The sequence below is a fragment of the Rhinolophus ferrumequinum genome, chromosome 10, assembly GCF_004115265.2.
Source record: "Rhinolophus ferrumequinum isolate MPI-CBG mRhiFer1 chromosome 10, mRhiFer1_v1.p, whole genome shotgun sequence".
Lineage (NCBI taxonomy): Eukaryota > Metazoa > Chordata > Mammalia > Chiroptera > Rhinolophidae > Rhinolophus > Rhinolophus ferrumequinum.
In genome coordinates, this window is record NC_046293.1 from 52,542,058 (window position 1) to 52,569,230 (window position 27,173).

A 27,173-nucleotide genomic window follows, 5' to 3' on the forward strand; every position below is an offset into this window, starting at 1 on the left:
GTTCCACGTTGCTTTGCCTTCCCTTCCTTCCCACCCCATCCTGAGCCTCCCTGAGAGCCTGCCTTGACCTGAGGACATTTCTGGGGACAGTCGCTACCCTCAGGAATTAGTCAGGGGGATGCGAGACACAGGCCTTCTCTGCCCGCACCCAGGTCACAGCTCTTTGGAGAGGCTCACCACCCGCCCCCACTTCTGTTCCTTCCCCCTTTCCATCAGTCCCATCAGCGAAACTGCTGCTGCGGCCGACAGGTCTTTCCTTTCCGTACTGTGCCTTTTTTTCCAGGTCAGAACCAAATCAATAATACTAATAGAAATAAGATTTACTGGGTGCTTACTATGTGCTGGGGCCACCCTGAGCTCTACATTCATTATCTCATTTAATTCTTACGACAACACCATGACTAGTTTCTCCTTTGCAGATAAGAAAATTAAGGAGGGGAGTGGTTAAGTAACTCCCCCAAGCTACCCAGCTTGTTCATGATAAGCCTGGGATTCATTCTGTCTTCTCTGTCCCTCAGCTTCCCCACCTGTAGGTTAGGAGATTGGAGTGCGAACATTTCTTGTGCTTGGAAATTCTCAGTCTCACTGTGACATTTTACAATGTCTTCTTTCGTATGATCTTGACTTTAGGTCCTAGAATGCTGGGGAGGAAAGATTGGGGCTGGGGGAAGTGAGGATGTAATAAGAGACCATCGGCGATGGTGGGGTGTGTTGGGGGCGGGGATTCTCACTGTGTCCTGGAGGAAGCACCACAGAGCCGGGTCCAGAAGATGCTGTTAGTGGTGAAGGTGAAGCTGAGAAGTCAGACCAGAGAGCAGACCCCCTCCGGATTCCCGCCAGAGGACATGAATGAAACAGTGGGCAGACCTGTGAGGGCAGGGCTCACTGGGGTGATGTGGACATGGGACCGAAGCCGCTCCCCACCCCCGGGCCACGTGCAGGCCAGAGCATGGTCTCGGTGTTTGTGTTGGGCTCCCTGGAGCCCAGGCTCAGAGCTTGGCCACAGAGTGGGACGCACTGGATTCATTGTAGGTGGAAGGTACCTGCTCCTGGACAATACCAGTTCCAAGGTGTCCTCTGAGTGTGAGATAGGACACAGACTCAGTCAAGACCTACAGAGCTCAGTGACATTTTATTGAAGCCATTTCGGGAAATAGGTAGGCACAGGGAGCAGGCAGTTGAGAAGGGTTTGAAACAATCGGAGCGGGAGTGACTTTTTTCTGAAGTAGTGAATTCTTCTGTGCTCGTGTCAGCAGCATGGCGGCCAGTCTCTACTTGCCTTCGGAATACACTTTGGTCTTGAATACATGGCAGGTGTTTTGAGGGTGTACAACTCTTCTAATTAAATAGGAATACCACTCCATGAAGGCCAGCCTCAAAAGATCTCTGTCCTACCCCACTCCCCTATTCCACCACCGCCATATTTCTTCTTCCTTTAAGGGGTGAGTAAAGTGTCCCCTTTGAGGAGAAATACCGAAGGAAGAATTTCTCTCTTCCACTTCCCTGTGGGGTAGGGCATTTGGTGAGCTGCCTTCAAGGATTTTGGTTCTGGCTAGGGCGGGAGATGTGCAAATCCATCCTGCAGACATTTTAGAAACAGGAAGGTAGAAAAAGAAAGGTCAAGAGGGAGGAAGTAGTAAATATATTGCCAAACAGAAGAGAGGGAGAGGAAGAAAGGAGGGAAATAGAGAGGAGAGGAGCGGGATTGAGAGAGGAGACATACAGGGTGGTAGAGGTTGAGTAGAAAAAGGAGTGAGGGTAAAAGAGAAGGTGGGAAGGGCAGGGTAAAAAGGAAAGAAAACTTTCCAGAAGAGAGACTGGCCAGCACAGAGCACTGAGAAGAAGTCCCGAGCCTGGAGGGCTATTTTGCAGGACTCCCCGGGGGCAGTTCTACTACCGGCTGATTGGGTTCCTTTTCCTGATGTGTCTGTTACAGGCATTTGGGGCAGAGCTGCCGTTCCCACACCCTCAGGACAGCCTGCCTCATCCCCCTCATCATCAGGACATTTCTATTTGAGTCACTAATTCTAATATTGGCTTAAATGAGGCAGATTTGGAAGGAATTTGGCTATGAAGTATCCAATGCAGCCCCAGGCCACGGAGAACTTTTGGGTTTTTGATAAAATTACTCTATTCTCCTACGAATAATCAAGAGTTGGTAATATTTTGAAAGGTGTTAATTTCTCATTCAAATACCCTGCTGTTGGGAGTTGTCAGGGGAAGTGGCTGGCGGCCTGGGTGGGAACAAGAAGGGAGCAGGTGAGGAGGCAATACGCAGGCAGGGTTTGCAACATTTCCTGCTCTGAGTGGCCTGCAGGGAATGTGTTCTGTTTGCAGTCAGAAAGCACACATGGAGCCTCTGGCCTGTGCCCGACTTCACTCAACTTCTTTGGTGGGGCCACGGTCAGTTCTAAGCCCCCCATGAAAGACTGTGGTTGCAATGGACCTGGGTTGAACAGGAGGGGGAAGACCCTAATGCACCCCTGCTCTGGAAGCTACTGAAGGGCAAAGTCCTAGCCCAGGTCTTGGCTCAGGGCAGTTGAGTCACGGTTAGTTAGAATGGATGCCTGTGGCCCCTGGAGGGCTCTGGGATGAGGAGCAAGTGGGTGCTTCCATGGGGAGCTGTCTGGAAGTAGAGGGATGGATAAAGTGACCTTAGAACTCCCAGGCCACTTGTCTGCTCCCTGTGCCTCCTGCTGCCAGGATTGATTCTGTGCAGGGGGTGTCAGCAAAGCGGCAGGCCTGTGGGCGGGGATTTGGGGCTTTCGGGGGCAGGCCGCTGAGGCGAGTGGGGCCTTTAGCTCCTGTAACTCTTCTTGGTGGACGACGTCTTGGAGATGATACGCATGCTGGAACTGCTGCCGCCCATGTTGCGGCCGCTGGTGGAACTGAAGCCGCCACCACCGCTGCTGCCACCATAGCAGAGGCCGCTGCTGTAGCCGCTGCTCCCACCCATGCTGAAGCCGCCACCCCCGCTGTAGCCTGTGCCCCCGGAGGAGGAGATCACGGCTGTGGAGAGAAGACACAGGGCACAGTGGCAGGCCCCTCTGGTTTCCCAGAACCCACCCTGCCCGGATCCGGTGCCTGTGTGGTTCCTTCCCACGGCCCTTCCTCAAGGAGCAGGAATCCCCTCAGTCCCCTGGGTGCCAGGGTCCGAGAGGGTGGGCACTGCCTCAACGGGAGCATCTCCTCACGGGACGTCAACATCTTTCAAACCCCTATCACAACTGTGACCACACTGATCTCAACAGGCCCGAGAGGATGCCACTCTGTGAGCATCCCCATTTTGTAGAGGAAACATTGGAGAAAAAAGAGATCAAATGGCATGGCCAAGGTCACCCCTGACAGAAACCAAGGCATTGGGTTCCCATGCTGTGTTCATTTCTCATCTATACCAGGAGCTCTCAGTGAATGACATGTGAGGCGCCATATACTTTGAGAGGATCAAAGACTCCCATGCTGAAAGAGGCCGGAAGGCCACCCAGATGAAAGTCACCCGGATGGAATCCTCTCTATTGCTTCACGGGGAGGCAATTGTTAGCTTCTGCTCAAATACTTTCAGCAATGGGAAGTTCATTACATCAGGACGCAGCTCTCCACAGCCTTTCAAACATTTGAAGAGACCTCTTTGACCTCCCCTCTCAGTGTCTGTTTCTCTAGGTGAAGCATTCCTGTTCCGTGTATTAATTGTTTTCAAGCTCTCCCCCATCCTGGTTTTCCAGCCTCCCCGATGTGGTCTGACCCACATGGGGCCCAAGGGGACTCTTCTTCCCGTGTCCATGACTCAGGGCTCCATGAATGCCACCTGCTGGGTCACTCTGTGAGACGATTCCTCCTCATCTCCCTCCCATGAGCTGAGGCCAAGCCAGGTCTGTCACTGCTCTGCTTGTTCAATTAATTAGCTTCAATCTAAATATAGGTCTTTATATTTAACCTGTTTCGTAGCCTTTTGTTAGTTGTGGGAGTTTGAATTCCTGCTAGAAGTAGGTGAGAAATCAGGGGTTCAGATGGGGGACCCATGGCTCTGTGAGTAGTCCTGTCCCATAAATGGGATCTCCTGGAGCCCAGGTAGAATCATTCCTATGGACATATGACCCTACTGGGACCAGTCCCGGGGGGTGAGGAGTCACCACTAGTCTCTCTTGATCACACTGGGAAGAAGGGAGGGGTCTCTGCAGAACCCCTAAGAGGGTCTTAATGACATCTCTGCCCCAGCTTGTTCAATTTCTAGTCATCAAGTCCTTACTAGTGACGTTATTAGCTAATAGTGACGCTAGTCACTTTATCTCCCACTTTTCTATCACCCCAAGACATTTACTCACAGATGTTCACAGGTCCAACACCTTCTCCAGTGAGTCTGTTGCAGGTAGGGAAAGAAAGAGACATTTCATTTGCTGAGAAGTTAAAGAGCCCTGGGTGCTTTGTATTTAAGATGATCAGCACAGAGCGCTTACTGTGTGCCAGGCACTGGGCTTAACAAGCCTTTCATTCATCTCATTAACTTCAGGAAGCTAATAGGGATCTGTGAGGGGACATCTAGAACAGAGATCGAGTCAAAATAGGCGTAGAAGTAGGGAGAGGGACCTGTGCTCACTAGACAGAGAAGGACAGTTAGACTGTAGGCATCTCTGGGCAAACACAGAGGCCCTGAGGCTTGTCCCAAGTGTGGCCTCATGTATCATAGGGCCTGGACAGAAATGACCCTGCTTATGGCCTTCCAGGTAGTCCTGGGCCATCTCTCCTTGACACCTTTCACCTGGGCTCCCTGCCTTGGGTCCCACAGGAGCTGTGGGAGGGGCTACGACTGCAGGAAGCCTCTAGGAGGCAGCTGCATTTTAACCCTTTTCTATCCATGGAAATTCTACCTGGGGCCTGCCACTGTGGGGCTCTTGGCCTCTGTGGCATTGCTCTAGCGCTCTGGTAGAGTCTGAGCCATGGTGGGAGGAGAAGGTAACCCACCGGCTCTCCTCGCCCTCCAGCAGCTTCCTGTAGGTGGCGATCTCAATGTCCAGGGCCAGCTTGGTGTTCATGAGCTCTTGGTACTCGTGCAGCTGCCGAGTCATGTCCTGCTTGGCCTTCTGCAGGGCGTCCTCCAGCTCTGCCAGCTTGTTCCTGGCATCCTTGATGGCCAGCTCCCCACGCTGCTCGGCATCAGCGATGGCGGCCTGGAGGGCAGCACACTGCCAGGAGGACACAGCAGTTTGTGAAATTGTCCACAGAGAACGTGGAGAGATGCGGGCTTCAGGTTTAAAAATATGGAGGAATTTCCTGACATGGATTTCATGCAAAGGAGGCTGGAGCTTCATCATGTTTAAAAATAAGATTAATCTCTGTCCTCCTTTGATAATTTGAGACTTAGCCAGGATAGAGAAAATGATTTGGGGGCGTCCTTTCCAATGCTGAACATGTCTGGATAGTGGGGAAGTAAAGCAGGTCAAAGTTTTGCCATGGATCCTTCCAGAGGACAGAACCTTTCCTAGAAGAATTGATGTTGGACAGAATTCAGGAAGAAGGTCCTGTTACCCCTGGTGAGGCGGGAGACTGCACATTCCTGGATGGTCCCTCATCTGGGGACACTTCACTCTGCAGGTGCTGAGTTAGGGCCAGGCTCAGGTCTGCCCAGGGCAGGCGCATGGACGGGATGGCCTCTGGGAGTTCAGCCCTACCTGCTTCTTCAGGTTATCAATCTCAGAGCGCAGCCTCTGCATCATCCGGTTCAATTCAGAGATCTCCATCTTGGTAGTGCGGAGGTTGTCCCCATGCTGACCGGCAGACCGCTGCAGCTCCTCATACTGGGGGATGGAGGGGGGGCAGAGAAGCAGGAGGAGAGGATGGTACGGTCAGAGAAGAGACGGCAGCGGCTTCCCAGGGCCCAACAGGCTTTGACTGCATTGCTTGGAGGCGCTGTCCTTTTCCCGCACACTTTCCATCAAATCCCTCCCTATTGTCCCTGGGCTCTGCCTCTTACTCTCGGTGTCCACAGGCTTCACCTCACAGTTGGACCTTTCTTCTTGGGTCTAGTCTTTTGTCCCTCTCCCTTGACACCAGACTTCTCATCCTTACAAACTCAGCATCATATAGGGTGCCTGTCACTCTCTGATTTTAAAGCTTTTTTATGTTTGTTCTCCTTGGCACCACGTCTCACATCCCCAGTGACTCCCCAGCTCAGAGTGTTTGCTCTAATCTGGAAAATCTCATTGTGCGACCTATATTCAGCCGTTGCCCCACCCCCACCCCCACCCCACCCCTTGGCCTCAGACAGTTCCATCTCTCTCCTCTGTATCCAGGAGGCTCAATCTACCACTTTTCCCCACCAGCCTTCTCTTACTCCTACTGGCACGGGTGGCTGGTACTGTCCAGCTGTCTCTCACCTCTCTTCTACAGGGCATTGGAGGTATGTCCAATCTCCCTGTGGCAGAAGGACTTACCACCTTCTGCCTTCATCTAGCAATTCCTCCAAGTCCTACTGGTGCAGCCCAAGGAGTGCTCAGAACAGAGGGCAAGTCCTAAGCTGAGCTCAGATCCTTTTGACCCCATCAGACTCTGACATCCGAGAGGATAAAACTCCTATATAATTCGCCTTTGAAATCCAAGTTCTCTAAAATTGTTTCATGAACTTGACCTTGACACCTACTTTGGTCTGGTACCAGGACTCGGCCTCAGCCCGGCTGCGGTTGGCGATGTCCTCGTACTGGGCCTTGACCTCGGCGATGATGCTGTCCAGGTCCAGGGAGCGGTTGTTGTCCATGGACAGGACCACAGAGGTCTCAGAGATCTGGGCCTGCAGCTGAGCCAGCTCCTGTGATGGGGTGCAAATGGGAGACCTGAAGCAGGGTGTGTGCATGTGTGCGTGCATGTGCAAATGCGTGCATGTTGGAACGCTGTGACCAGGCCCCCGGAATAGACACTGGCATCGAAGTCTTCACTTGCACTGTTGGGGTGCAACACCCTGCTTAGGTCTAAAAGGGCTAGGAAGCACATTACAGAGGTCACTGGGTTTACTCCCATTCTTTGTCATCAACTCATTTGCATAGAGGGAGCAGCAGCACAGGTGACTCTAGCCAGAATTTTCCAGAAGTTACTCCCACTGTCAAGGAAACACACCTTGCTGACATCGCATCAGAGCCTCATGTTCTCATGATGTCTCATGTTCTGAGAAAACAGCCTTTCACATCAAATAAAGAAATCAGGAAACTGAGTCAGAAGGAGCCAGAAAGCTTTGCTCTGTCCCAACCCTGTTTCTCAACTTTCCTCCTCCCAGCTCCTCAGGTGCAGGAAAGGGAAATATGCTCAAACCAGCAGAAAGGGCACCAGATTGAGAAATTCAAGCCTTGAATCTGCTCAGCAAATTAGCATCTCTGAGTCTCAGCAGGGCTAGTCATCCATGGTATGCTTCATCTGATCTCGGGAAGGAGTAAATAAATTCATGTCCGCGTAAGATGATTTTTGAAACAGTAAACCCACAACTAAGTTGTTAATATCACTCCTCACAACCACCTCAAGCAGTGTTCCCCCAATGTGGTCCTCTGGTCAGCAAATCAGCATCACCTGGGACCTTGTTGGACATGCAACATTTTGGGCCCCACGCCAGATTCGTTGAATCAGGACTGGCATTTTAACAAGCCCTCTAAGAAGATTCTGATGCGTTGTAAAATTGGAGAATCACGGGTCCAAATCACAACTCTTAAGTAAAAATATCCCTTTGCTGTCTGTGTTAACAATTGGTTCGTGTATTTCCTGCTTTGAGAAATTATTGTTTTGTTGTTGTGTGCTGCAATTTGTTTTTCCCAAATAGTGTGTTTTCCTGGTAGCGGACCTAGCTTAAGGGTGTCAGCCCCTGGGCTTGCTGGGCTGGGGGCTAGTTCAGAATGAGGAGCCAACGCCACACTGGTTGTCAGCATGACAGAGAATACGCAGAGAAAACGATGCCCTTTTGCCCCATGTGAACTGTGGGAAGGTCCAACCGAATCCATCTAAACACACAGAGCTGATGCTCCTGCTCCTGGAAAAACATGACCCACTGCTGTTGGGCACCAAACATATGGAACCCACGGGACATGTCACCTGTCCTGACCAGGCCTACCAGGTACACAAGGCCCTTCACTCCCTCCTCATCATCACTGATCCCGTCTCTACCGCTCTCCCCCTCCCTCACTCTACGCCAGCCACCTGGGCCTCCTCCTGGCATTCCTGGGTCCTCAATTCTTTTCAGGTTTTTCTTCAAACATTACCCACCCTTGGCCTGACATGACTCCCTATTGTCATTTTTCATATTGTCCCTATTGTGCCTGAAATGCTAGAGTTATTTGATTCTCTCTGTGCTGCTTGTCCCCTCCCCTCCCCCCGCTGTCCCCCCCCCCCCCACACACACACACAATGTAATGGAAGCTCCAAGAACTCAGGGGCTCGGCTCTGTTTGTTCAGCGCAGTCCCCGAGAACAGTGATCTCAACAAAACAGGTCTTCAGGACAACCAGGCAATTGTGTTGTGGACTCCTAAGAAGCACCAGAAGGCTTACTAATTGCCACGCAATTGGCATAATTTTATGTCCTGCAGCTGCTCTAGGAAGAGGAGCAGGTAAATTTCAGCTGGGCTGGGTGAGCCGGTTTGCTCAGCTAGTTCTACGGAAACCATAAGAGATTCATTGACAGGCAGTCCTTTTGTCTGACCAATGGAACACGCTTGGTCCATGTGGTCCAAGTTGAATTTCTCACCTCACCTGACTCTCCAGCTGTCCAAGGGAACCTCATTTTCTCCCTTGGTAAGAGAAGCAGCATCTGCTCCATGAATTCCAACCCGGGGATGGGTGGAAGCAGAGAGGAGACCGAGGAAGGAGCCGGCAGCCTCTGTGCCTGGCCACGGCCCCCAGCCTTCAGCCCTCTGAGGGGGGCACTGGGCACTGCTTACCGCATCATAGAAAGCTCTCAGGAAGTTGATTTCGTCCATTATGGCGTCCACCTTGGCTTCCAGCTCGACCTTGTTCATGTAGGCTGCGTCCACGTCCTAGGCACAGAATATGCCGTCACTCTGAGTCCCACCTGGTCTGGGGTAACCAGCCCTCTGTCTGTGAGTTAGGTGGGAGAACTTCAGCTTCCAGGGACAAGCATTTCTCTCTTCCAGGCTATGGCGTGGGACTGGCGGGGGGTTCCAAACTGTGTGAGGACCAGGGCTCTCAGGGAATGCCCACCAGCTCATCAGCTGGTGCCATGTGGAAAGACTTCCTGTGTTACCTCCACATGGTGGGGACAACCCCATCCTGGGCCCTGGGCCCTACAGTCTCTCCCTGAGGCTCACCGTGACTTCCCCTCCTCCTTGCACTCTCTGCCCCTTCCTCCCCTTTATATACCGCTGCTCCATTCTCCCTCCTCCAGCTTAGCTTGGGGCTGGTTCTCCCCTCCCTCTGCCTGCTCCCCACTAAGCAGGAAGGCCCACAACTCCCCAGAGCTGATCCTTGTCTTGCTCCTGTCCCCCAAGCCTGACTTGATGTCCTGGAGACTCAGCTCAGCACAAAGCCCATTTTGCTCTGCTTCTCCCTGCGCTGGACTCCACATGTGGAGGGGGCTGCTGGACTTTGGAGCCCTGGATCCTGACTCACTTCTGATTATCTGGGTAACCCTGGAGCAACTTGTTTAACCAACCTGAGCTTGAATTTCCTCACTTCGAAAGTAAAACCTGCTTCCAAGACTGGTTGCACAAATTAAATAAAGCCTTATATGCCAGGCCACATGCTTAAGTGGCAGCTGTCATCGTGGAAGGGATTGCTTGAGAGTCCGAAGGGATGTTCCCTGTCCCCTCACCTTCTTGAGCATCACAAACTCATTCTCTGCCACCGTACGCCTGTTGATTTCTTCTTCGTACCTGTGGGAAGGATTAGAAGTGGATGGGTGGTAGGAGCTGGGATTCTGGGAGTGAGATCAAACCATGGCGGTTGTCGGGGGACAGGCAGTGGTGGGTCTCCAGAGCAGGCCTGGGAAAGGCGCCGCTAGAACAGAGTTCTCCTGCTACACAGGTCCCCCCTCAAATCCTAAATCAACAGAACAACCACCCCTGTCCAAACAAAACCCAGAACCACCCTTCATTCTTTCTGAGCTTGCTTTCTCACAGCTGTGCTCTTTGACGAGCTCAGGTCCCGTAAAGGAGTGTGCATGCTTCCTTTTTCACCCCATGGTCTCACCCCAACCCAAACAGATCGTGAGGGGAAGAACAGAGAGCGGTAAGAGGCAGGCAGTTTTAGGTCTCGGCCAGCTCTTCCACCCATTGGTCTATTCTCAGCCACGTTGAACAGGGGCTTGGAAGCAGAGTCCTCAGACTCAGAGGAGCGGACCTTCCCCCCACACAGCTTTCTCATTCTTCAATCTGCCTGTAGGCAGCAATGCCCCGCCCCCTTCCCACTCCCACTGATCTCTAGGAAGGAAGTTGCACTTCTGTTCTAGGTGACCCAACCCTCCTCAGCATCCCCCCGTCAGTGGCTCTGGACAGCTGTGGTGTGGGCTTTGTCTCCTCCACCTTCCAGCTGAATAACTCGGGGCAGGTCGCTTAACCTCTCAGAGGCTCTTCCCGTCTGGCGTGTCATTATTCTTTTCAAACCACAAAGCACATGATGTGTATAACCAGAACCTCCCCTGCTTTTATATTGCCTCTGTTGTCCAGTAGGACCTGAGACAAGCTCTTTCCTGCCAATTGATTTGGTTTTCCTTATTGTTTCTTCGTGCTGCCTTTTTATTAAATATGCACATCTGTTCTTCACCTAACTCCGTGCAACTCTCCTTGTCGTCTGTGTTTCCCAGCTCACAGTCCCTCTGCCAGAGGGTGAGCACCATGTGGCCCTGCCTCTTAGACACCTGGCACAGGAATATCAGCATCTATTAACTAGGAGCACACTATTCAACACACTCTCCCCATGTTCCTCCTCTGTGCCTCTTTCTCTCTTAAACTTGAACTTTCACCTCCTCCTCCAGGAGGCCTTCTTGGATTGAAACACCGTTACTCCATGTTTGCACACATATTATAAATTGTCCTTCTGCACTTGCTTCTGTTATCTGTATCTGTATCACTACACACATATACCTAAACATCGATACAATAAAAATAGCAGACACTTATTAACTACTTACTGTGTGCCAGGCACTGGGACCCCTACCAAGTATGTTACATGCAAGTTTTGATTTAATATTCTCAAACCCCCTATAAGGTGGGTTGGGTACTATTAATATCCCCTTTAACAGGCAAAGGAACTGGGGCTTACAGAGGTTCGTTTCCTTTAGGTCATTCAGCTAGTAAGTGGTTGAGCCAAGATTCTAAAGCCACTGATTAGCTAGATTCAATACTGCTGGCCAATAGAACTTTCTGTGATGATGGAAACGCTCTATATGTGGTGGGTCCACTACAGCATCCATTAGCCGTATCTAGTGATCGAGCACTTGAAGTGTGATTGAGGAGCAGAATTTAAAATTTTATTTAGTTTTAGTTAATTAGACTTTAAATAGCCACATGTGGCTAGTGGCAACCATATTAGCACAACTCTAAATCCTTCACTCTTACTGCATTGCACAAACAGGTACTAAAACGCCTCATCGAGTCACTTATTTTGTTTGGACTAAGGCAATTAGAAATAAATTAGAACAATAAAAATAAGAAATTGCTCACGTGTGTAGGCATGAGCATACTATTAGGTTTAGTAGTGTGTGTGTGTGTGTGTGTGTGTGTGTGTGCGTGGTTCCAGGGAGAAGGCAGCATGTATGGCTCTTTTTCCTTTGTTTCCTGGCCCCTTGGCCAGGGTTTGGGGTGAAAGCATGTACATTGTGTAAGTTAGCAATGCAATGGAGTTTGAACAAATATGAGGGTGAGATTCTATGCGTTTAATTCCTAACTCACGAATTGCTACTTGTATAACCTTAGATGAATCAGCTGCTCTCTCAGAGCCTTATGTTCCTCCTCTGCAGAGTCTGTCAGGTTGTTGTGTGTATCACGCTCTCTGTGCCCACGTTAGTTGTCATCATCTATAACCTCAGCCCCTCCCCAAAGTTCCAACATTCTTGACCGCGGGGTCCCAGTTCATTTTCTGAGTCTACCTTGGTATATGCCCTAAGCATATGTCCCATCTCCTCAGTGGGCTGGGCACTTCCAGTGAGCAAAGCTTCCCCTGGAGCCCCACAAGGCCCTCCCAGGAGCTGGCTGAGTATCCACTCACTTGTTCTTGAAGTCCTCCACCACGTCCTGCATGTTCTTCAGCTCTGTCTCCAGCCTCGCCCGCTCCCCGCCCAGGCTGTCCAGCTGCCACCTAAGGTTGCTGATGTAGGCTTCAAACATGGGCTCGATGTTGGCCCTGGTGGTTTTGTGCTCCTGCAGGAGGCTCCATTTGGTCTCCAGGACCTTGTTCTGCTGCTCCAGGAACCGCACCTGCCCCAGCCAGAGGTGAGAAACTATTAGGGCTTCTCTGCAGCAGCCACCTGGAGGGATCCAGGACTCCTCAACAGTGCAGGGGGCCCCTGCGAGACCTCAGAGTCCAGGTGGCAGACTCCTCCTCCCTGGCCTCAGCCTGGAAGGAGCCTGGAATGTAGAGAGCCAAGCAAATGTAGGTGCCATGGGCCTGGGAGACAGGTGGTGGCTTGACTTGGAAGTGGGAGAAGCAAGGAGGGCCAGAGGAGCTAGAGGCCATTAAATACACCAAACCATGCGGATGTGTGGTAGGTGGAGAAAGAACACTCCACCATCAGGTTACTAGGTGAAATTTTGATTCTCATTAAGTGGGCAGGAGGTTCTTGGCAGAAAATCCAACCTGTCTGTTTTCTTTCTGACATGATTTCTCAAGGTCCAGAATCGGGACTCAGTTGCCCACACACTGCAGGACTGCTGAAATGGGTCACTCTGGAGTTGCACTGAGGAGATCTGGGCAGAATCCCAGCTGTGTCCCTTACTAGCTGTGTGGTCTTGGCAAGTCTCTTCCTCTTTCTTCTCTCTCAGGTCCTCTGTGGTCTTGTGCTACTAACTTGGTTTTCTTGAATTGCACTCATCTGCCCCTCAGCCTGGGAAAACAAGCAAAATCTTTCTCCCTAAGCAAAATCCTTCCATTGGGAGTAGCTGGAATGACACAAACCCTCAGAGAATGAAGAAAGACAGCATCCAAGACTTTGGAGATGGCAGTGTGCCCACAGAGGGTCTTTGACAGATGCACCTACTTCACCAGCTTTCTCTGCCATTGTCAGAGGAAGGAGGGCAGTGCCGGCTCCAAGCCCCTCCCTAGGCATATCCCCTCATTCGCCATGTCCCCTCCAGATGAAGCTAGGAAAAGCAGGGCCCACGTCCTTCCCCGCAGAGCCAGGCTCCTGGAAATCTCACAGCTGTTGACGCAAACACCAGGCTAAGTAGGGTGACATGGGTGGTAACATTGAAGAACCACTGCCTCAGTGGTCAGGTTTTACACATTCAAAATCTGGGTCTCTATGATGAGGGATTTCATAACCTGTTAGGCCTGTGAAGGCATCTTAGATTCCATCTGTCCAACCCGACCGAGGCCCGAGAAAGTAGGGATTCTCCTAGCCATAGAACCAAAAATGGGACCTGGTTGCCTCTTAGTTTAGTGCTCTTTCTTCCAGATCCCAGCTATGGAGCCTGAATGATCCAGATCCTTGAATTGGTTCTTCTCAGGCAAAAACAACCAGCTTGGGTATGAACCATTGGTGATACAAAATAGAATCCAAAATAGAATTATTTCTTTCCCCAAACTGGGGAAATCCCTAGAATTCCAGGCCACACAGCAGGGGGAACTCAGGGCTGAACTCACAAGTGTCTTCTCCTCAAAAGCAGAGTGTGAAACTCTTTGAGTGAACCTCTGGCCAAACCGCTTGGCTTCCCAGACATACCCAAATCACTAGGGAGGTCGCCATAGGAAAATTTGTCCCTGTTCAACTGGGCAGGAAAAAAATCACCCCTGCCCACTTCTGTGAACTGAACCTGTAACCTTTCTTTCCTGTATCTCCGTCCCTCCAAACGGATCCCCTTTCACTAATTTTAAGCCCAACACATGATCATTAGCCTTCAGAAAATCAGTGTCCTTGCCAGGGGTTCGATAGCTCTGGAGTCTGGAGGCGGACGTTTTTCTGCTCCCCCCTCAACAAAGTGGGAAAGCACCTCCTCCTCCAACCCATCAGCGCTCTCCCCAGTTCCCAGAATCGCCGGTCCTGGGCAAGTGACAGCTGACCTCAGAAAAGCAGAGAAAGCAGAGATCCCCCAGGGTTTCTGGTGGGGACCCCACTTGCCTCTCACCTTGTCGATGAAGGAGGCGAACTTGTTGTTGAGGGTCTTGATCTGCTCCTTCTCCTCCTTCCGCACCCGCTGCAGGGAGGGGTCGATCTCCAGGTGGAGGGGTGTCAGGAGACTCTGGTTGACAGTGACCTCCTGGATGCCTCCAGCTCCGGGCATCAGCCCACCTCCAAATCCCCCCATCCTGTACCCTATGCCACCACCGAGACCCATCCCATAGCCAGCACCCCCGAAGCTCCCCCGGCTGGAGCGGTAGCCCCCGCTGATGGAGATTCTCTTGTTGCCCCCAAGGCCATGGAGGCTCCTGGTCCCGAAGCCACCCCCAAAGCCGCCCCCGAAGCTCTTTCCGCCCTGGGATACAGAGACAGAGCTGAAGCTGGACCGGCAGCCTGGGAGAAGGCTCGCGGAGGAAGTACTGAAGCTCCGAGTACCCCCTGACTTGATGGTGCTGGAGGATCGTTGGGTCATGGTGGGAGCTGGTGCCAGAGGTCAGAGGAGCAAAAATGGCAAAGGGATGAGGAGCCTTCAGAGTCTACTTCTCCCAAAGTCTCCTTGACTTTTATCCCTTTCAAGAACTGGGCTTGGCCAGAGAAGATCAAAGACCACTGTGTTGAGTTCATTTCAATGGCATGTCTGGCCACGGCCCATCTTCCTGCCCCGCTAATCATCTCGGGGAACACCCTACCCAGGGCAGGACCAGGCTTGGACATTCGGGCCTGGGGCAGGACTGGGTCCCTCCACCCATGAGGTTCTCTGCCACACTCTGCAGACACTTCCACTGCTTCTCATCTGTTCCTTTCTTCTCCGTTTCCCGGTCTTGGACTCTGAACCCAAGTGCTTGATAATGCCCTTCCCATCATGGTCACTTACGACGACAAGAAACCCCATTTATTGAGAATTCAATCTGTGTGGTAGGTCAGCTGCAAGCGTTTTGTCATTTGATTCTCTTGATAATTTTGTGAGGGTAGATGACAATAACAGTTGCTACCATTTACTGAGCAGCCACAATGGGTGGGTAGCTGCTTTACACCTGCTTTCTCATTTAATCTTTGCACAGAACCATGGGTGTGCCCATTACCGGTCTTGTTTTGCACATGAAGCAATTGAGGCATAAAGTAGCTAAGAAACCTGGTGGGTCACATGGGTCACCTGATGAGTGCTGGGCCCATGGGAGGGCCCAGTGGTCTGGCCGAACCTCACACCGATGGAGAGAGCTGTTCGTCCAAGGGAAGGAAGCAGACTCAGGATTTCACTCCAAATTCCTGTCCCCTCTACACTTCTTGTCCCTGGGTCTTCACTCGTCCCCCACCTCCACCCCTGGGGATCAGGGATATTTAACAATTGTTCTCAGTGTGATTTCTTTCCTTCTTCCATCTTCTCCCTCCCAACCCTTCCAAATTTCTCTGGGCAACACCCACGGGGGCTCAGGCCTGGTGGGAGGGGTCCAGGGGACTGTAAACTCAGGAATGTGGGAGTTGCCTGTGATGTGTCATTGCTGCAATTATGGGCCTAAATGGCTCCTCTGCTAGGTGAGAGCACGGCCCCCCAGGGCTGACTTTTAATTCCTCTCCTGCCCTGTTATTTCTCTGTTCGGCCCTCCAAGTTTGAAGCTGCCAGGGAACAAAGGCCCCTTTGCCGGCAGAGGGCTGGGCTGCCCACCCTACGTCAGTGTCCTAGGAGGAACATAGTCTGGCTTTGGGAGGGGACGGCTTCGCCCTGCATGACATACATAGTGGGGAAGCTGTGCACAGCCTCTGCCCAGGGCCTTGGGCTTCTCAAAGAAGGCATCCCAACAACAGGTAGGAGGGAGTGGGCAGAAGCTCGGGTGGGAGTCTGGCCAGTGGTCTGCCCTCCTGTCCCTCCCAGATCTCCCCGGTCCAGGCTTCTTAGCTCTGGGGGAAACAGGGGAGGTCGGATGTGGTCTGTGCATTCCTTGTGTGGGGCCCTGTGCTGGGAGGAGATCTGGAAGAGGAGGGGGAGAACTGCTCTGTGCTCCATCACCGTTCCAAACAGAGGCTGAACACCAAACACATTACACATACATTTAATAGACACCTTCCAGGGCTGGGAGGGAGGGAGCCCTCCCTCCCAGCAGGCAACTTATAAGCACCATGAGACCCGGGGGCTGACAACCTGGCATTGAGATGGACTGGGAGACACAGACTCCCCATTTCTGCATCTGGAGGGAGGGAGAAGGAAGGTGGAGCTGAAGGGAAAGTCTCTGCAAGACAAGCTGAATGTGAATTTTGAAAGAGGGCGCCAGGAGCAGTCTGGGGACTGTGAGGACAGAGGCTGGCTCAGGTTGGGGAATGGGGTTTAGCCAGGATGCCAGGCTTCCTAGCAGCACAGGTGGGCCTTGTGGAGGGGAGATGAAGGAGAAGGACCCATGTGTCCAGGGTTAGGGCAGACAGGTCAGATGTGTGGGCAGAGCGGGTTTCAGGGCAGGGGTGAGGGAGCAGGGTGGCTGCACTTAGTGTTTATAGCTCTTCCGGCTGGAGGATGTAGTGGAGACAAACTTGACACTGGAGCCGCTGCCCCCAAGGCCCCGGCTGCTGCAGGCACTGAAGCCGGAGCCCCCCAGGCTGTGCCCACCGCTGGTGGTGAAGGAGTAGCCGCTGCCCCCACCAAGACCCAGGCTTCCACCTCCAATGCCGCTGCCACCGCCATGGCCGCTGGAAATGGTGGAGGTAACCACAGCTGCCGGCAGAGAGGAGACGTGGTCAGAATCAAGGGCAGGAGAGAAGACACCTGGGGTGTCAGGGTTTGTGCCCTGAAGTCCGTGGGGTGGGGATAGGGTGGTCTCAACAGGCAGCTGTTTGCCTCCTTCCTGTCTTCCTGCCTGTGTGGTGAGACTGCTGTCCTATGCCTCAGCCTGGCTTGCCCTGCACTGCAGCACCAGACGTTTATACTGTCTGGATGTCTTCCTGCCTCCCCACTGCTCCTCGGGGCTTCTCTTTCCCTTCCAGGACTTAATGGAGACTTCTCTTCTCTGCACAGCTATTCCAGTCCACCTTCCTTCCCCTTTGATCCCATCACATTCTCCCCTGCTGCTCCGTCCATATCTCCCGCTTTGGTCTGGCTTTTGTGTTTCCCTTCCTTCTGGAAGCTCATAGAGGGGTACATATGCACTCCCTTGGTGTTCTCCAGCCTCCATGCTCTAAATCCCAGAGGGGGGTTGGAATATTTTTGATAGACCAAGTGACAGATAGCCCACTGGCCAGACAACTCTGCCCCTATTCTCTTCCAACCTGCTCTTTTCCTTTTATAAACACCATCGCCTTAAACATCTAGTACTCTATGTTGGGCTCTTGAGAAGGAAAATTGAAATTTTAAAAAATGGACTCCATTAAGGGATGAATTGTGTCCTCTAAAAACATATGTTGAAGTCCTAACCCCTAGTACCTGTGAATGAGAGCTTATTTGGAAATAGGATCTTGCAGATGTAATCAAGGGAAGAGAATATCATTAGGTGGCTGTAATCCAACAGGTCCTAATAAGAGGGCAGACATTCACGTGAAGACAGACAAACAGGGAAGTAGCTTTATGATCACAGAGACGAAGACTGGAGTGATGAGCCAAAGACTGATAGACACCACCAGAAACTAGAAGAGGCAAGGGGGAATTCGTCCCTACAGATTTCAAAGAGAACATAGCCCTGCTGGCACCTCAATTTTGGATTTCCAGCCTGCAGAACAGTGAGACAATAAATTTCTGTTTTTTTAAAGACACCCAGTTTGTGGTACTTTGTTGTGACAGCCCCAGGAAACCAATACAAAATTGGCTTTTGAGAGAAAGGAAACTTTAGAGTTTGTGCCATCCATTCCCAAAATTAGCTTTGAGAGTCTTTGGAGCCCCTAGACAAGGATATCAGGAAGAACACGTGGATGATCCAGAGGACTCTACCTTCTAGAATCATTGGCTACTATAATCAATTGCTTTTGTGAATCCTGCATCAAGAAAACCAAACTCACTTGTAGACTGTAAGTTGCAGAAGTCATTTCTGGTGGCCTCAGGATGCCACTACTGAGCTCTCTGAGTGATGCCTTCTGCTCTTCCTTGCACGGGGCTGTGCCAGCTTGCTAACGCCTCTCCTGTTTCTCAGTAGCAGCACCCAATTGCCATGTCTTATGGTGCTCTCACTGCCTTGAAAACCCTTGGTAACTTTCTGCAGTTATACTCTGCAGAATTAAGTCAAGCAGTGGGGCTGCTTTCCAAAATATTTAGGGAAGGGGCTGCCCATATGACAGTCCCTTGTGCCCAGTGTGAAGGGTCCCTTCAAAGGCTGGGGGCAGACCAGTTTTCACAAAGTCTGTCTACATGGAACACTCATCTCTGAGCTAGACTTGCAGCCTCAGCAAGAAAGGTGTGGAGTCCTGGGAGACGGGAGGTGTGGCCTTTGAGTCTTCTAAACCCAGGCAGAAGGAGTATAGCAAACCTCCCAGGTCCCTGTGCTGCTCTCTCATTTGCAAATTGGGACATTGAAGACTCTCTCCCAATAGGGCTCTCTGTTAGCAAATTAAAAACCTCAAACCTTCTCAAAATGAACCCTTTGGATGGGCTCCCTCCGATGCCTCATGCACGCCCACCACCTCCCCACCCCCCATCGTATACTCTCCAAAGGACACACAGGATGTCATACTCACAGATGTTAACTGGAGAAACCCCCTCTCCACTCAGCCTGATGGGGAGAAGGGGGGAGAAGGAGGTCACTGCTGGGCCCAGCGTCTTGTGGGCATTTGAAATGACATTGTTGTAATTGTTTTAAAGACATTAAAAACCCTTCTTACTTTTATTGCAGAAGTAATGGAAGTTGAAATTATTTAAATACTAGCAGTATTAAAAACAATAATTTAATGAATGAAATAATGCAGAGTTTGAGGTTCATACGAGTAAAACCTGTAATCTCAGAAACACATTTTTGGTTTAAATTACCGTGTTTCCCTAAAAATAAGACCTAGCCGGACAATCAGCTCTAATGTGTCTTTTTGGAGCAAAAATTAATATAAGACCCGGTCTTATTTTACTGTAATATAAAACTGGGTCTATATAATATATAATATAATATAATATAATATAATACCTGGTCTTACATTAATTTTTGCTCCAAAAGACATATTAGAGCTGATTGTCCGGCTAGGTCTTATTTTGGGAGAAACACGGTAGGTAGATACCTTAAGAAAATCAAAGCTAATCAAACACTGGTGTCAACTGGAAAGTAGGGTTTGTTATAGAACAAGAAATGCTCGCTCTCGCTCTCTCTCTTTCTCTCTCTCTCTCTCTCTCTCGCTCTCTCTTTCTCTCCCAACAATGGACTATCATAGAGCACTGGGCAGTGCAGAAGTTATTATAGGTGTGGAGAGGAGGTCTGAGTCATAAACATAACAATAGCAATAATCAGTCTATTATTGTGGCAGCCACTAGAGTAATTTTGTTTTAACATCGTGAGGACAGAACTGGCATTCATAAATAAGCGCATACTTGGAACAGTGAAAAGAGCGGACAGTTATTGGTACCTATTGCCTACATTATGCCACTTAATTCCTTCAACAACTGCATTACGTAGGTATTATTATCCCCATTTTACAGATGGGGAAATTGAAGCTCAGAAAAGTTAATTAACTTGTCCATGATCACAAAGCTGGATTTGAAGCCAGATTCATCTGACTGCAAAGCCCATGTCTTTGGCCACCAAACTGAAAGATAGCTACTATTGAATGAACATTTTTGTGTACCATATATTGTTTTAAGAGTTTTGTATGTATTCTCTATATTAACACTCTTAGGAACATACCAGCTAGAAAGTATGGTTATCCCCATTTTACAGGTGAGAACACTGAGAAATGGAGAGGCTAAGTAATTTGTCCTCGGTCAGGCAGCTGGTAATTGACAGAGCCTAAAGCTTCTACTGAACTTCGGGGAACATGTGACCTGACCTCTTTCTCTTTATTCTATCACTGAAGAAATTGAAGGCCAGAAAGGAGATACTGACTTTCCAAAGGTTACGCAGCTAGTTAGTGGTAGACCTGTAAGCCCAAATCCTAGGACAATTTACTCTCAGTCCAAAGTTTTTCTTTCATACCATATATCCAGCCCTGCCATGTAACCAAATGTCTCTTTTGATAGAATTTGATTACATAGACCTGATCAGGTCCTGGATTTTGATGGGGTGTTAAAAGTAGTACCTCAAACCTGGGAATCTAATAATGATTTACTAGCCTGGAAAAAAACTGCACCTGTATTCTTTGTCATAGCCCAATTCTACCTACATTTTGCTTTTTTTTCCGGGTGAGGAGGGAGCTGCAGCAACCTGAGCCCCTAGGAAGGCCAGGCAGCTGAGATGAAATTAGTGCCTCTGCCCTCACCTGTGCTCCTCGCCCTCCAGCAGCTTCCTGTAGGTGGCGATCTCCACGTCCAGGGCCAGCTTGACGTTCATGAGCTCCTGGTACTCGCGCAGCAGCCGCGCCATGTCCTGCTTGGCCTTCTGCAGGGCGGCCTCCAGGTCCACCAGCTTGGCCCGTGCATCTTTGAGGGCCATTTCTCCGCGCTGTTCTGCATCGGCGATGGCCGTTTGCAGGCTGGAACACTGTGAAGCAAGGAGGAAGCCATGAGCCTTACCGGTAGCCCCTGGAGGTAGGTGGAGTCCTGGGTTGGAGTCCTGTAAGCATGGCAGAATGACCTGCAAGAAATGAGTGTGTGTGTGGGGGAAATTGCTGGCCCTGCTAAAACTTTACCTGCTTCTTCACACTGTCGATCTCAGCTCTCAGCCTCTGGATCATCCGGTTCATCTCGGAGATCTCTTGTTTGGTGTTTCGGAGGTCATCGCCATGTCTGCCTGCCGTGACCTGCAGCTCCTCGTACTGAGAGAACCAGAGCAGAGTGAGTCCTGGGCTGGGTGCTCTCGATGCACTGTCTGGCCCTCAGTGCCACAGGAAGTCCATCCCTTCACTGACCATTCACACATTCCCTCGCCTATTTATTTAGGTGATATTTTTTTTTTAGCACATCTACTTGCCAGGCACATACTATGCTCTGGGAGTATCATGAAGAACATAATCAGACCCCCTGATTGGGGGAGATAGATTAATCAAATCAGCATATTATCGAATCTGTAGTTCCAATTGAGATAAGTGTTCCTTAGGAAATGAACAGGGTCCTACCAGAGTGTAATGAAGGAATCTGATCTAGATATGGAAAGGGGGGTGGTAGTCAGGGAATTCCTTCCAGAGATGGGATGCTCAAGCTGTGCTCTGAAGGATGGGACAGAGTGACCTAAGTGGCCAAACTAGAAAGAGAACCCTCCAGACAGAGGAAACAGTCAGAGGACCCTGGGGCAGAAAGGAGTTCGGGGAGCTCTGTGAGTGAGAGGTGACTTGGTTTCTGTCCTTGGGGTATACATCCAGACCAACTGGACCATGGATTTTGGTAGCTCTCCAGAGAGACACCAGTGCTGGGGAAATGGAGAGGAAATGCAGGGAAATGGTGTTGGATGGAGCAGATGGAGCAGCCCAGTTCTGAAGACGTTATAACGGACTCTTCCATCTCAGATAGCTCCACATCCAGGACACACTCATTTCGGGGAAATAAATGCACCTTGTCTCCTCTAGCAGACTGAGGTGAAACCCATACCTTTCCCAAGGGTGGAAGGGTGGCTGTGAAGATCTGTTTGGATTTGCAAGTGCTGAATAGCTTAGCTCCTCTGTTTCTATTAGGTTGGTGCAAAAGTAATTGTGGTTTTTGCAATTATTTTTAACCTTTTCAACCGCAATTACTTTTGCACCAACCTAACAGATACAAACAGTTAAAGGGAACAACAGCTCCGCCAACAAAAGGAATCGTTCACTATAAATTTTAACCACTCCACCTGGGGTTAAGGGCATCCCACCTCCATTCACGGTCAGGGGGCTGCCTCTGCACTGTGCACCCCTGTCAGCTGACACCCTCTTCCTTCCCATCACATTGCAGTGGCAGGGACTAAGGCAGTGCACAGAGCAGGGCAAAGGATAGGAGCCAGCTTGTAGGCGAGCAGCTGCCCCTGAAAAGTGTCTGGATTTGGCAGGGAGCTCATCTCATGGGTTGGACTATTCAGCCTACAACCCCCCTCCAAAACCAAACTTTCTGGCCGTCTGCACCTTTGGACAGTAGCTCTCTGTGGCTGTCCCTACCTCTCTTCCTGATACAAACTCTCTTGCTCATGCAAAGTGCTTATTTCTGCATTCCAGCCCCACGGGATTGCTTACGAGGCCTTAAACACCTCCTCCCTCCTTGGCAATCTTGCATTCTTTGCTGCTTCCAAAATGAACTGAAAACCCACCTCTTCTTGGAAGCTTTTTATTAAGGTTGTCTTTTTCCCTTTGAAGATTGTCCATTCATTCATGCCCTCCCAGACCTTTGGTTCTGTTTGCAGCTTATTTATTTACAACTCTGTAATCCTGTTTGGTATATAGTAGGAGCTCCGTAAACATGAATGGAATAAACAAGCCCTTTAGAAACACCTTTATGACTGTTTCTTGGTTTTTTCGGAGTCTCACCCAGCCTCCAACCAGATCATCAGTGAGGTGGGGATGGTGGCTGCCCTGAGCTGCCCTGAGCAGCCACCATCACCTGACCACATACGTGTTAGTGTGTTTGCTTGGGTTTTCACAGGCATTTTAAGCTAAGTTTTCATAGCATCAAAGATGATTCTGCCAAGTTGAAAGAACTGAAAATGCTCACATGTTTCCTGAGGCTTATGATGAATAGTTAAATGATGATTTGGAGCATCAGAGAACACTAGCCGTGGACCCTATCGCAGGTGCCCACACTCACCTTGGTCTGGTACCAGGACTCGGCCTCGGCCCGGCTGCGGTTGGCGATGTCCTCGTACTGGGCCTTGACCTCGGCGATGATGCTGTCCAGGTCCAGGGAGCGGTTGTTGTCCATGGACAGGACCACGGACGTGTCACTGACCTGGGTCTGCATCTGGGACAGCTCCTGCAGAGCCAGCAAACTCAGCGTCACCGAGGCATAAAAAGAAGGGCTCTTGAAATCATGTGGTGGATCACCCATCTAGGTCAGGAAGCCCTTCTTCAACACTCCTGGCAGGGAGTCTTCCAGCTCTTCCCTGGGCACTACCAGCGTTTGGGGGTTTCCATGCTAATCCCCGAGAGGTGTCTGGGTCATAGCTCTGTGTGAAGGGAGTGTGTTCCCAGCATCGCTTCTCGAGACTCCCATCTGTGTGCTTTCCCTGGGCATGAAGGGTGGGTAAGTGTTCTCTGATCCAAAATACATGGAGTTAAATACACATTATATTGATGCGTATGCCAGCATAAAATGTTTCTTCAGGATCAGGTGACTTTTAGGGCCGTCTGCCCCCCGTACTGTGTGACTTCATCCCTGCCTGATACTCTCTCTCTTCCCACAGACCCAGGTCTCTACTTCAAGAGGGGCGGTGTCCAGAAGGAGGCACCTTCAGAGGGCAGGAAGTGCCCTGACCAATGCGCTAAGGTACAGCTTGCCTCTTTAAACTTTCTGGGAAGGGGAAGGGAGAGGGGGGTTTTCATCCCTTGGGAATGTTACTCAGTGACCTGGGCTTCAGGAATCAGCACTCCTCCCTTGACATGCTATGGAGTGGGGGGAACAAGCCTCAGAGTTGGAATAGGGTTCAGTGTGGCAAGATTTTAAGCAGTTCTCCCGGGTCCGTGTGATTCCCAAGCCCCAGCTTGGCGCATCTGGGACATGATGCTGGGATGGGGACTATGGAGACGATACTTTCTGCAGCATCCTTTTCTTTCCAGGCACTAGACCCTGGCGGGATAAAAACATTAGCGGGCTCTTACTTCCTCATAGAGTATCCGTAGGAAGTTGCTCTCGTCGGTCAGACAGCTGACCTTGGCCTCTAGCTCCACCCTGTTCATGTAGGCGGCATCCACATCCTAGAACAACAGCACAGAGGCTCCTGTGAGACCCCAACCCCGAGCAGCAAGTCCACGAGAAGCTGGGCAGACTCCTCCCTGGCCCTTCTAGGTTGGATTTTAGCGAACTCTGCACGTGGGCTTTGGGATGGGTGATGGCTGACAAGTGGCTGCTTGAGTTCTCTGGGCTTACAGAAACGCAAGCAGGGGCCGTGGGACCGTAAATACAGACAGAACATTTTGGCAGGTTTGAACTCTCCAGGTGTTCCTAAGATTGATGTGACATTTCTCGTACGGGCCAGGGGTCAGGTCACTCCACACTCCATGATTCAGTTTTGAATTTTCTCCTTCGAGAGACATTTCCACCCACCTTCTTCAGAGCCACAAACTCATTCTCAGCAGCTGTGCGCTTGTTAATTTCATCCTCATACCTGTGAGCACAGAGGAGAAGGGGCGTGCTATTGAGTAAGATTTCGACTTTGCTCTTCCCAGGCTGAGGAGATTGGTACTCGTGCAGCAAGAGTCGAGAGACCGCAAATCCTCTCCAGCTCTTCGGCTGACCTGTGTGTGACTTTGGATAATTCACTTAACCTCTAGTTTTTCCTCTATAAAAGGGAGTAATTTCTTCTGCCAGAAGTTTTTGGGTTTTTTTTTTCCTTCCTTCTTTTGTAAGTCTAGAAGTTGAGCATGGAACTTATGGAAATAGAAACATACACTTACGCAACTCATCTTCTTAGAGATGCACAATGCCAATCTTTAAGAAATACTGCTGCCTCAAGTACCTGCCGTAAACTTTGTTCAGGACACTGTTCCCGGTGGATTCTGATATATTTTCACTGAACCTCAGGGCAGCTGTTTGAGCAGTGTGCTTTTAGTAAGTAGGTATATCTCTAACTCAGAAACCAAGGACAAGGCAGCTAAGGGGTTAGCGAGGACCACCCCCTTTCACTGGAGACCTCACCTACTGAAGCCCGGATGATGGCCAGTCACATTTTGCCTACCCAACCAGATTGCCGCGTTTATATTTTAGTGTACATCCTGGAAATGCAAGCCATCTCAATAATAGAACCCATATCCAGTGGAGTTAAATAGGATGCTGACTGGGAAATAGTATTTTTTCCAGAGTAGCAATATTTTGTTAGGTGATGCAGACATCCCTTTCTGGTAGTGTAAGCTGGTAAGAATAGGCTTCTTGTTAATAGTGACGCATAAGATGAGAGTCCCTCTGTCACTCCCCCACCCCCTTGCTGGCTTTGTCTTTTGGGACAATGACAGCAAGTTCCAAACCTCTCAGCTGACACTGGCATTTGCTCTTTTGCACCTCTATGGTCTCACAGAAAGGAGCCCTGGGATGACTACGTGTGACCAGAAGCCCATTCCGCACTGACCTCATTTTGAAATCTTCTACGACATCCTGCATGTTCCTCAGCTCAGTGTCCAGCCTGCCCCTCTCGGTGGTGACGCTGTCCAGCTGCCGGCGGAGGTCGCTGAGGTAGGCGTCAAAGAAGGGCTCCAGGTTCTGCCTCACGGTCTTGGTGCCCTGCTCCTGCAGGAGGCTCCACTTGGTCTCCAGGACCTTGTTCTGCTGCTCCAGGAACCGCACCTGGAGGGGAGAAGAAGAGAATGAAATCTTGAGGAACTGAGGAGACTTGAGAAATGAATTGGAGCCAGACTCTAATTAATAATGGAGAAGACAAAAATATGCTTTTCACCTGATATCTGTCTGTTTATTATATAATTGACAACTCCAAGTCAAATGAGAAAGCCCTTGCAGTTACCCTGAAATTCTCTGAGGCTTCCATAGAAGTAGTGTAGGGGGCGCTTGGAGGGCTCTAAGAGGAGCCTCTATTTTTGGGTTGACAGTGTCCACAATGCCTGCTCTGGGTTAGGTTAGTTTGCTTAGTGGAACTCCTCCTGTAGAGAACAACTTAACTTTTCCTGGTGTTGACTGAACCAGCCCACAGGGCTCCCATGCAGGACAAAGAGAAATTTCTACACGGTCCCCCCCCCCACCCCGGGGGCAAGATGGTCCCACTTGCAAATGCCTCAATCCCCCGGGAGGTGCTCGTTGAGCAGATGTGCTTTCACGGGGAAGCTCCCCCTGATGCCACCGCTGCAACGCAATGCAGCGGATGCAGCTCCTGACTCACCTTGTCGATGAAGGAGGCGAACTTGTTGTTGAGGGTCTTGATCTGCTCGCGCTCCTCTTTCCGAATCCGCTGGATGGTGGGGTCGATTTGCAGGTTGAGAGGAGTTAGGAGACTCTGGTTGACGGTGACCCCTTGGATGCCTCCAGGGGGGCACACAGGGAAGCCAGAGCCCCCATAGCCCCCTCCAATTCCACCCCCATAGCCAAATCCACTGCTGACTCCGAACCCATTGCTTGCCCTGCCACCAAAGCCACTTCGGAAGCTGCTGCCACATCCACCGATAGAGACCCGCTTGGTCGCCCCCAGGTTGTAGAGGCTGCGACTTCCAAAGCCAGCCCCAGGACTGCTGATCCTTCCCAACCCTCCACTGCCCCCTGGGGAGCGGGCAACAGAGACGGAGCTGAAGCGGGAGCACCCAGAGGCTGGGGTGGTGGCTGAGGCCGCGCTGAAGCCCCTGCGGTTGCCAGTCTGGAAAGTGATGGTGGACTGCCTGGACATGGCGACTGAGAAAGGAGGGCGAGAAGAGCTCCTGATGTGGGTGTGTGTGAAGGGGGATAGAGAAGACAGGGCATCTGGGGAGCCCCAGGCCCCTTGGCTTTTATGGGCCTCTGGGAGGGGCGGGGCAATGCTGATAGAGGCCTCTGATGGCATCCCCTAGGCATTCGCCAACCATGAGCTCACACTCAGCTCCCCTCTGGAAACGGTGTACAAGCCACTGGTTGGTTCCCTGGCACCCCTCCCCCACGTGGAAACTCCTTTCCAGTCGCAACTTGATCAGCAGACAAATGAGAAGCGCCTTAATTGCTTTCAGTCATGTCCTAATCATGCATCTTATAATGGACTCAAAAAAACACTGCCTCATTTCTAAACC

The 27,173-nt window shown here is 50.8% G+C and overlaps 2 protein-coding genes across 2 annotated transcripts; both read right to left on the minus strand.

The window, feature by feature from the left end:
* Positions 1–1,223: 1,223 nt before the first annotated feature.
* Positions 1,224–14,730, minus strand: LOC117029220 (keratin, type II cytoskeletal 5-like). Its single transcript, XM_033118326.1, has 9 exons — positions 14,266–14,730; positions 12,191–12,399; positions 9,798–9,858; positions 8,908–9,003; positions 6,635–6,799; positions 5,667–5,792; positions 4,960–5,180; positions 4,323–4,357; positions 1,224–3,009 (listed from the first exon to the last, which is right to left on the minus strand). The coding sequence occupies exons 1-9, from the start codon at positions 14,728–14,730 to the stop codon at positions 2,798–2,800; spliced, it is 1,590 nt and encodes a 529-aa protein (XP_032974217.1). The 3' UTR covers positions 1,224–2,797.
* Positions 14,731–16,290: 1,560 nt separating this feature from the next.
* On the minus strand, positions 16,291–26,857 carry LOC117029219 (keratin, type II cytoskeletal 75). The gene is made up of 9 exons (XM_033118324.1): positions 26,303–26,857; positions 25,541–25,755; positions 24,523–24,583; positions 24,078–24,173; positions 23,068–23,232; positions 20,994–21,119; positions 20,625–20,845; positions 18,906–18,940; positions 16,291–16,959 (listed from the first exon to the last, which is right to left on the minus strand). Exons 1-9 carry the CDS (start codon positions 26,798–26,800, stop codon positions 16,733–16,735), a joined length of 1,644 nt encoding a protein of 547 aa, XP_032974215.1. The 5' UTR covers positions 26,801–26,857; the 3' UTR covers positions 16,291–16,732.
* Positions 26,858–27,173: the final 316 nt, after the last annotated feature.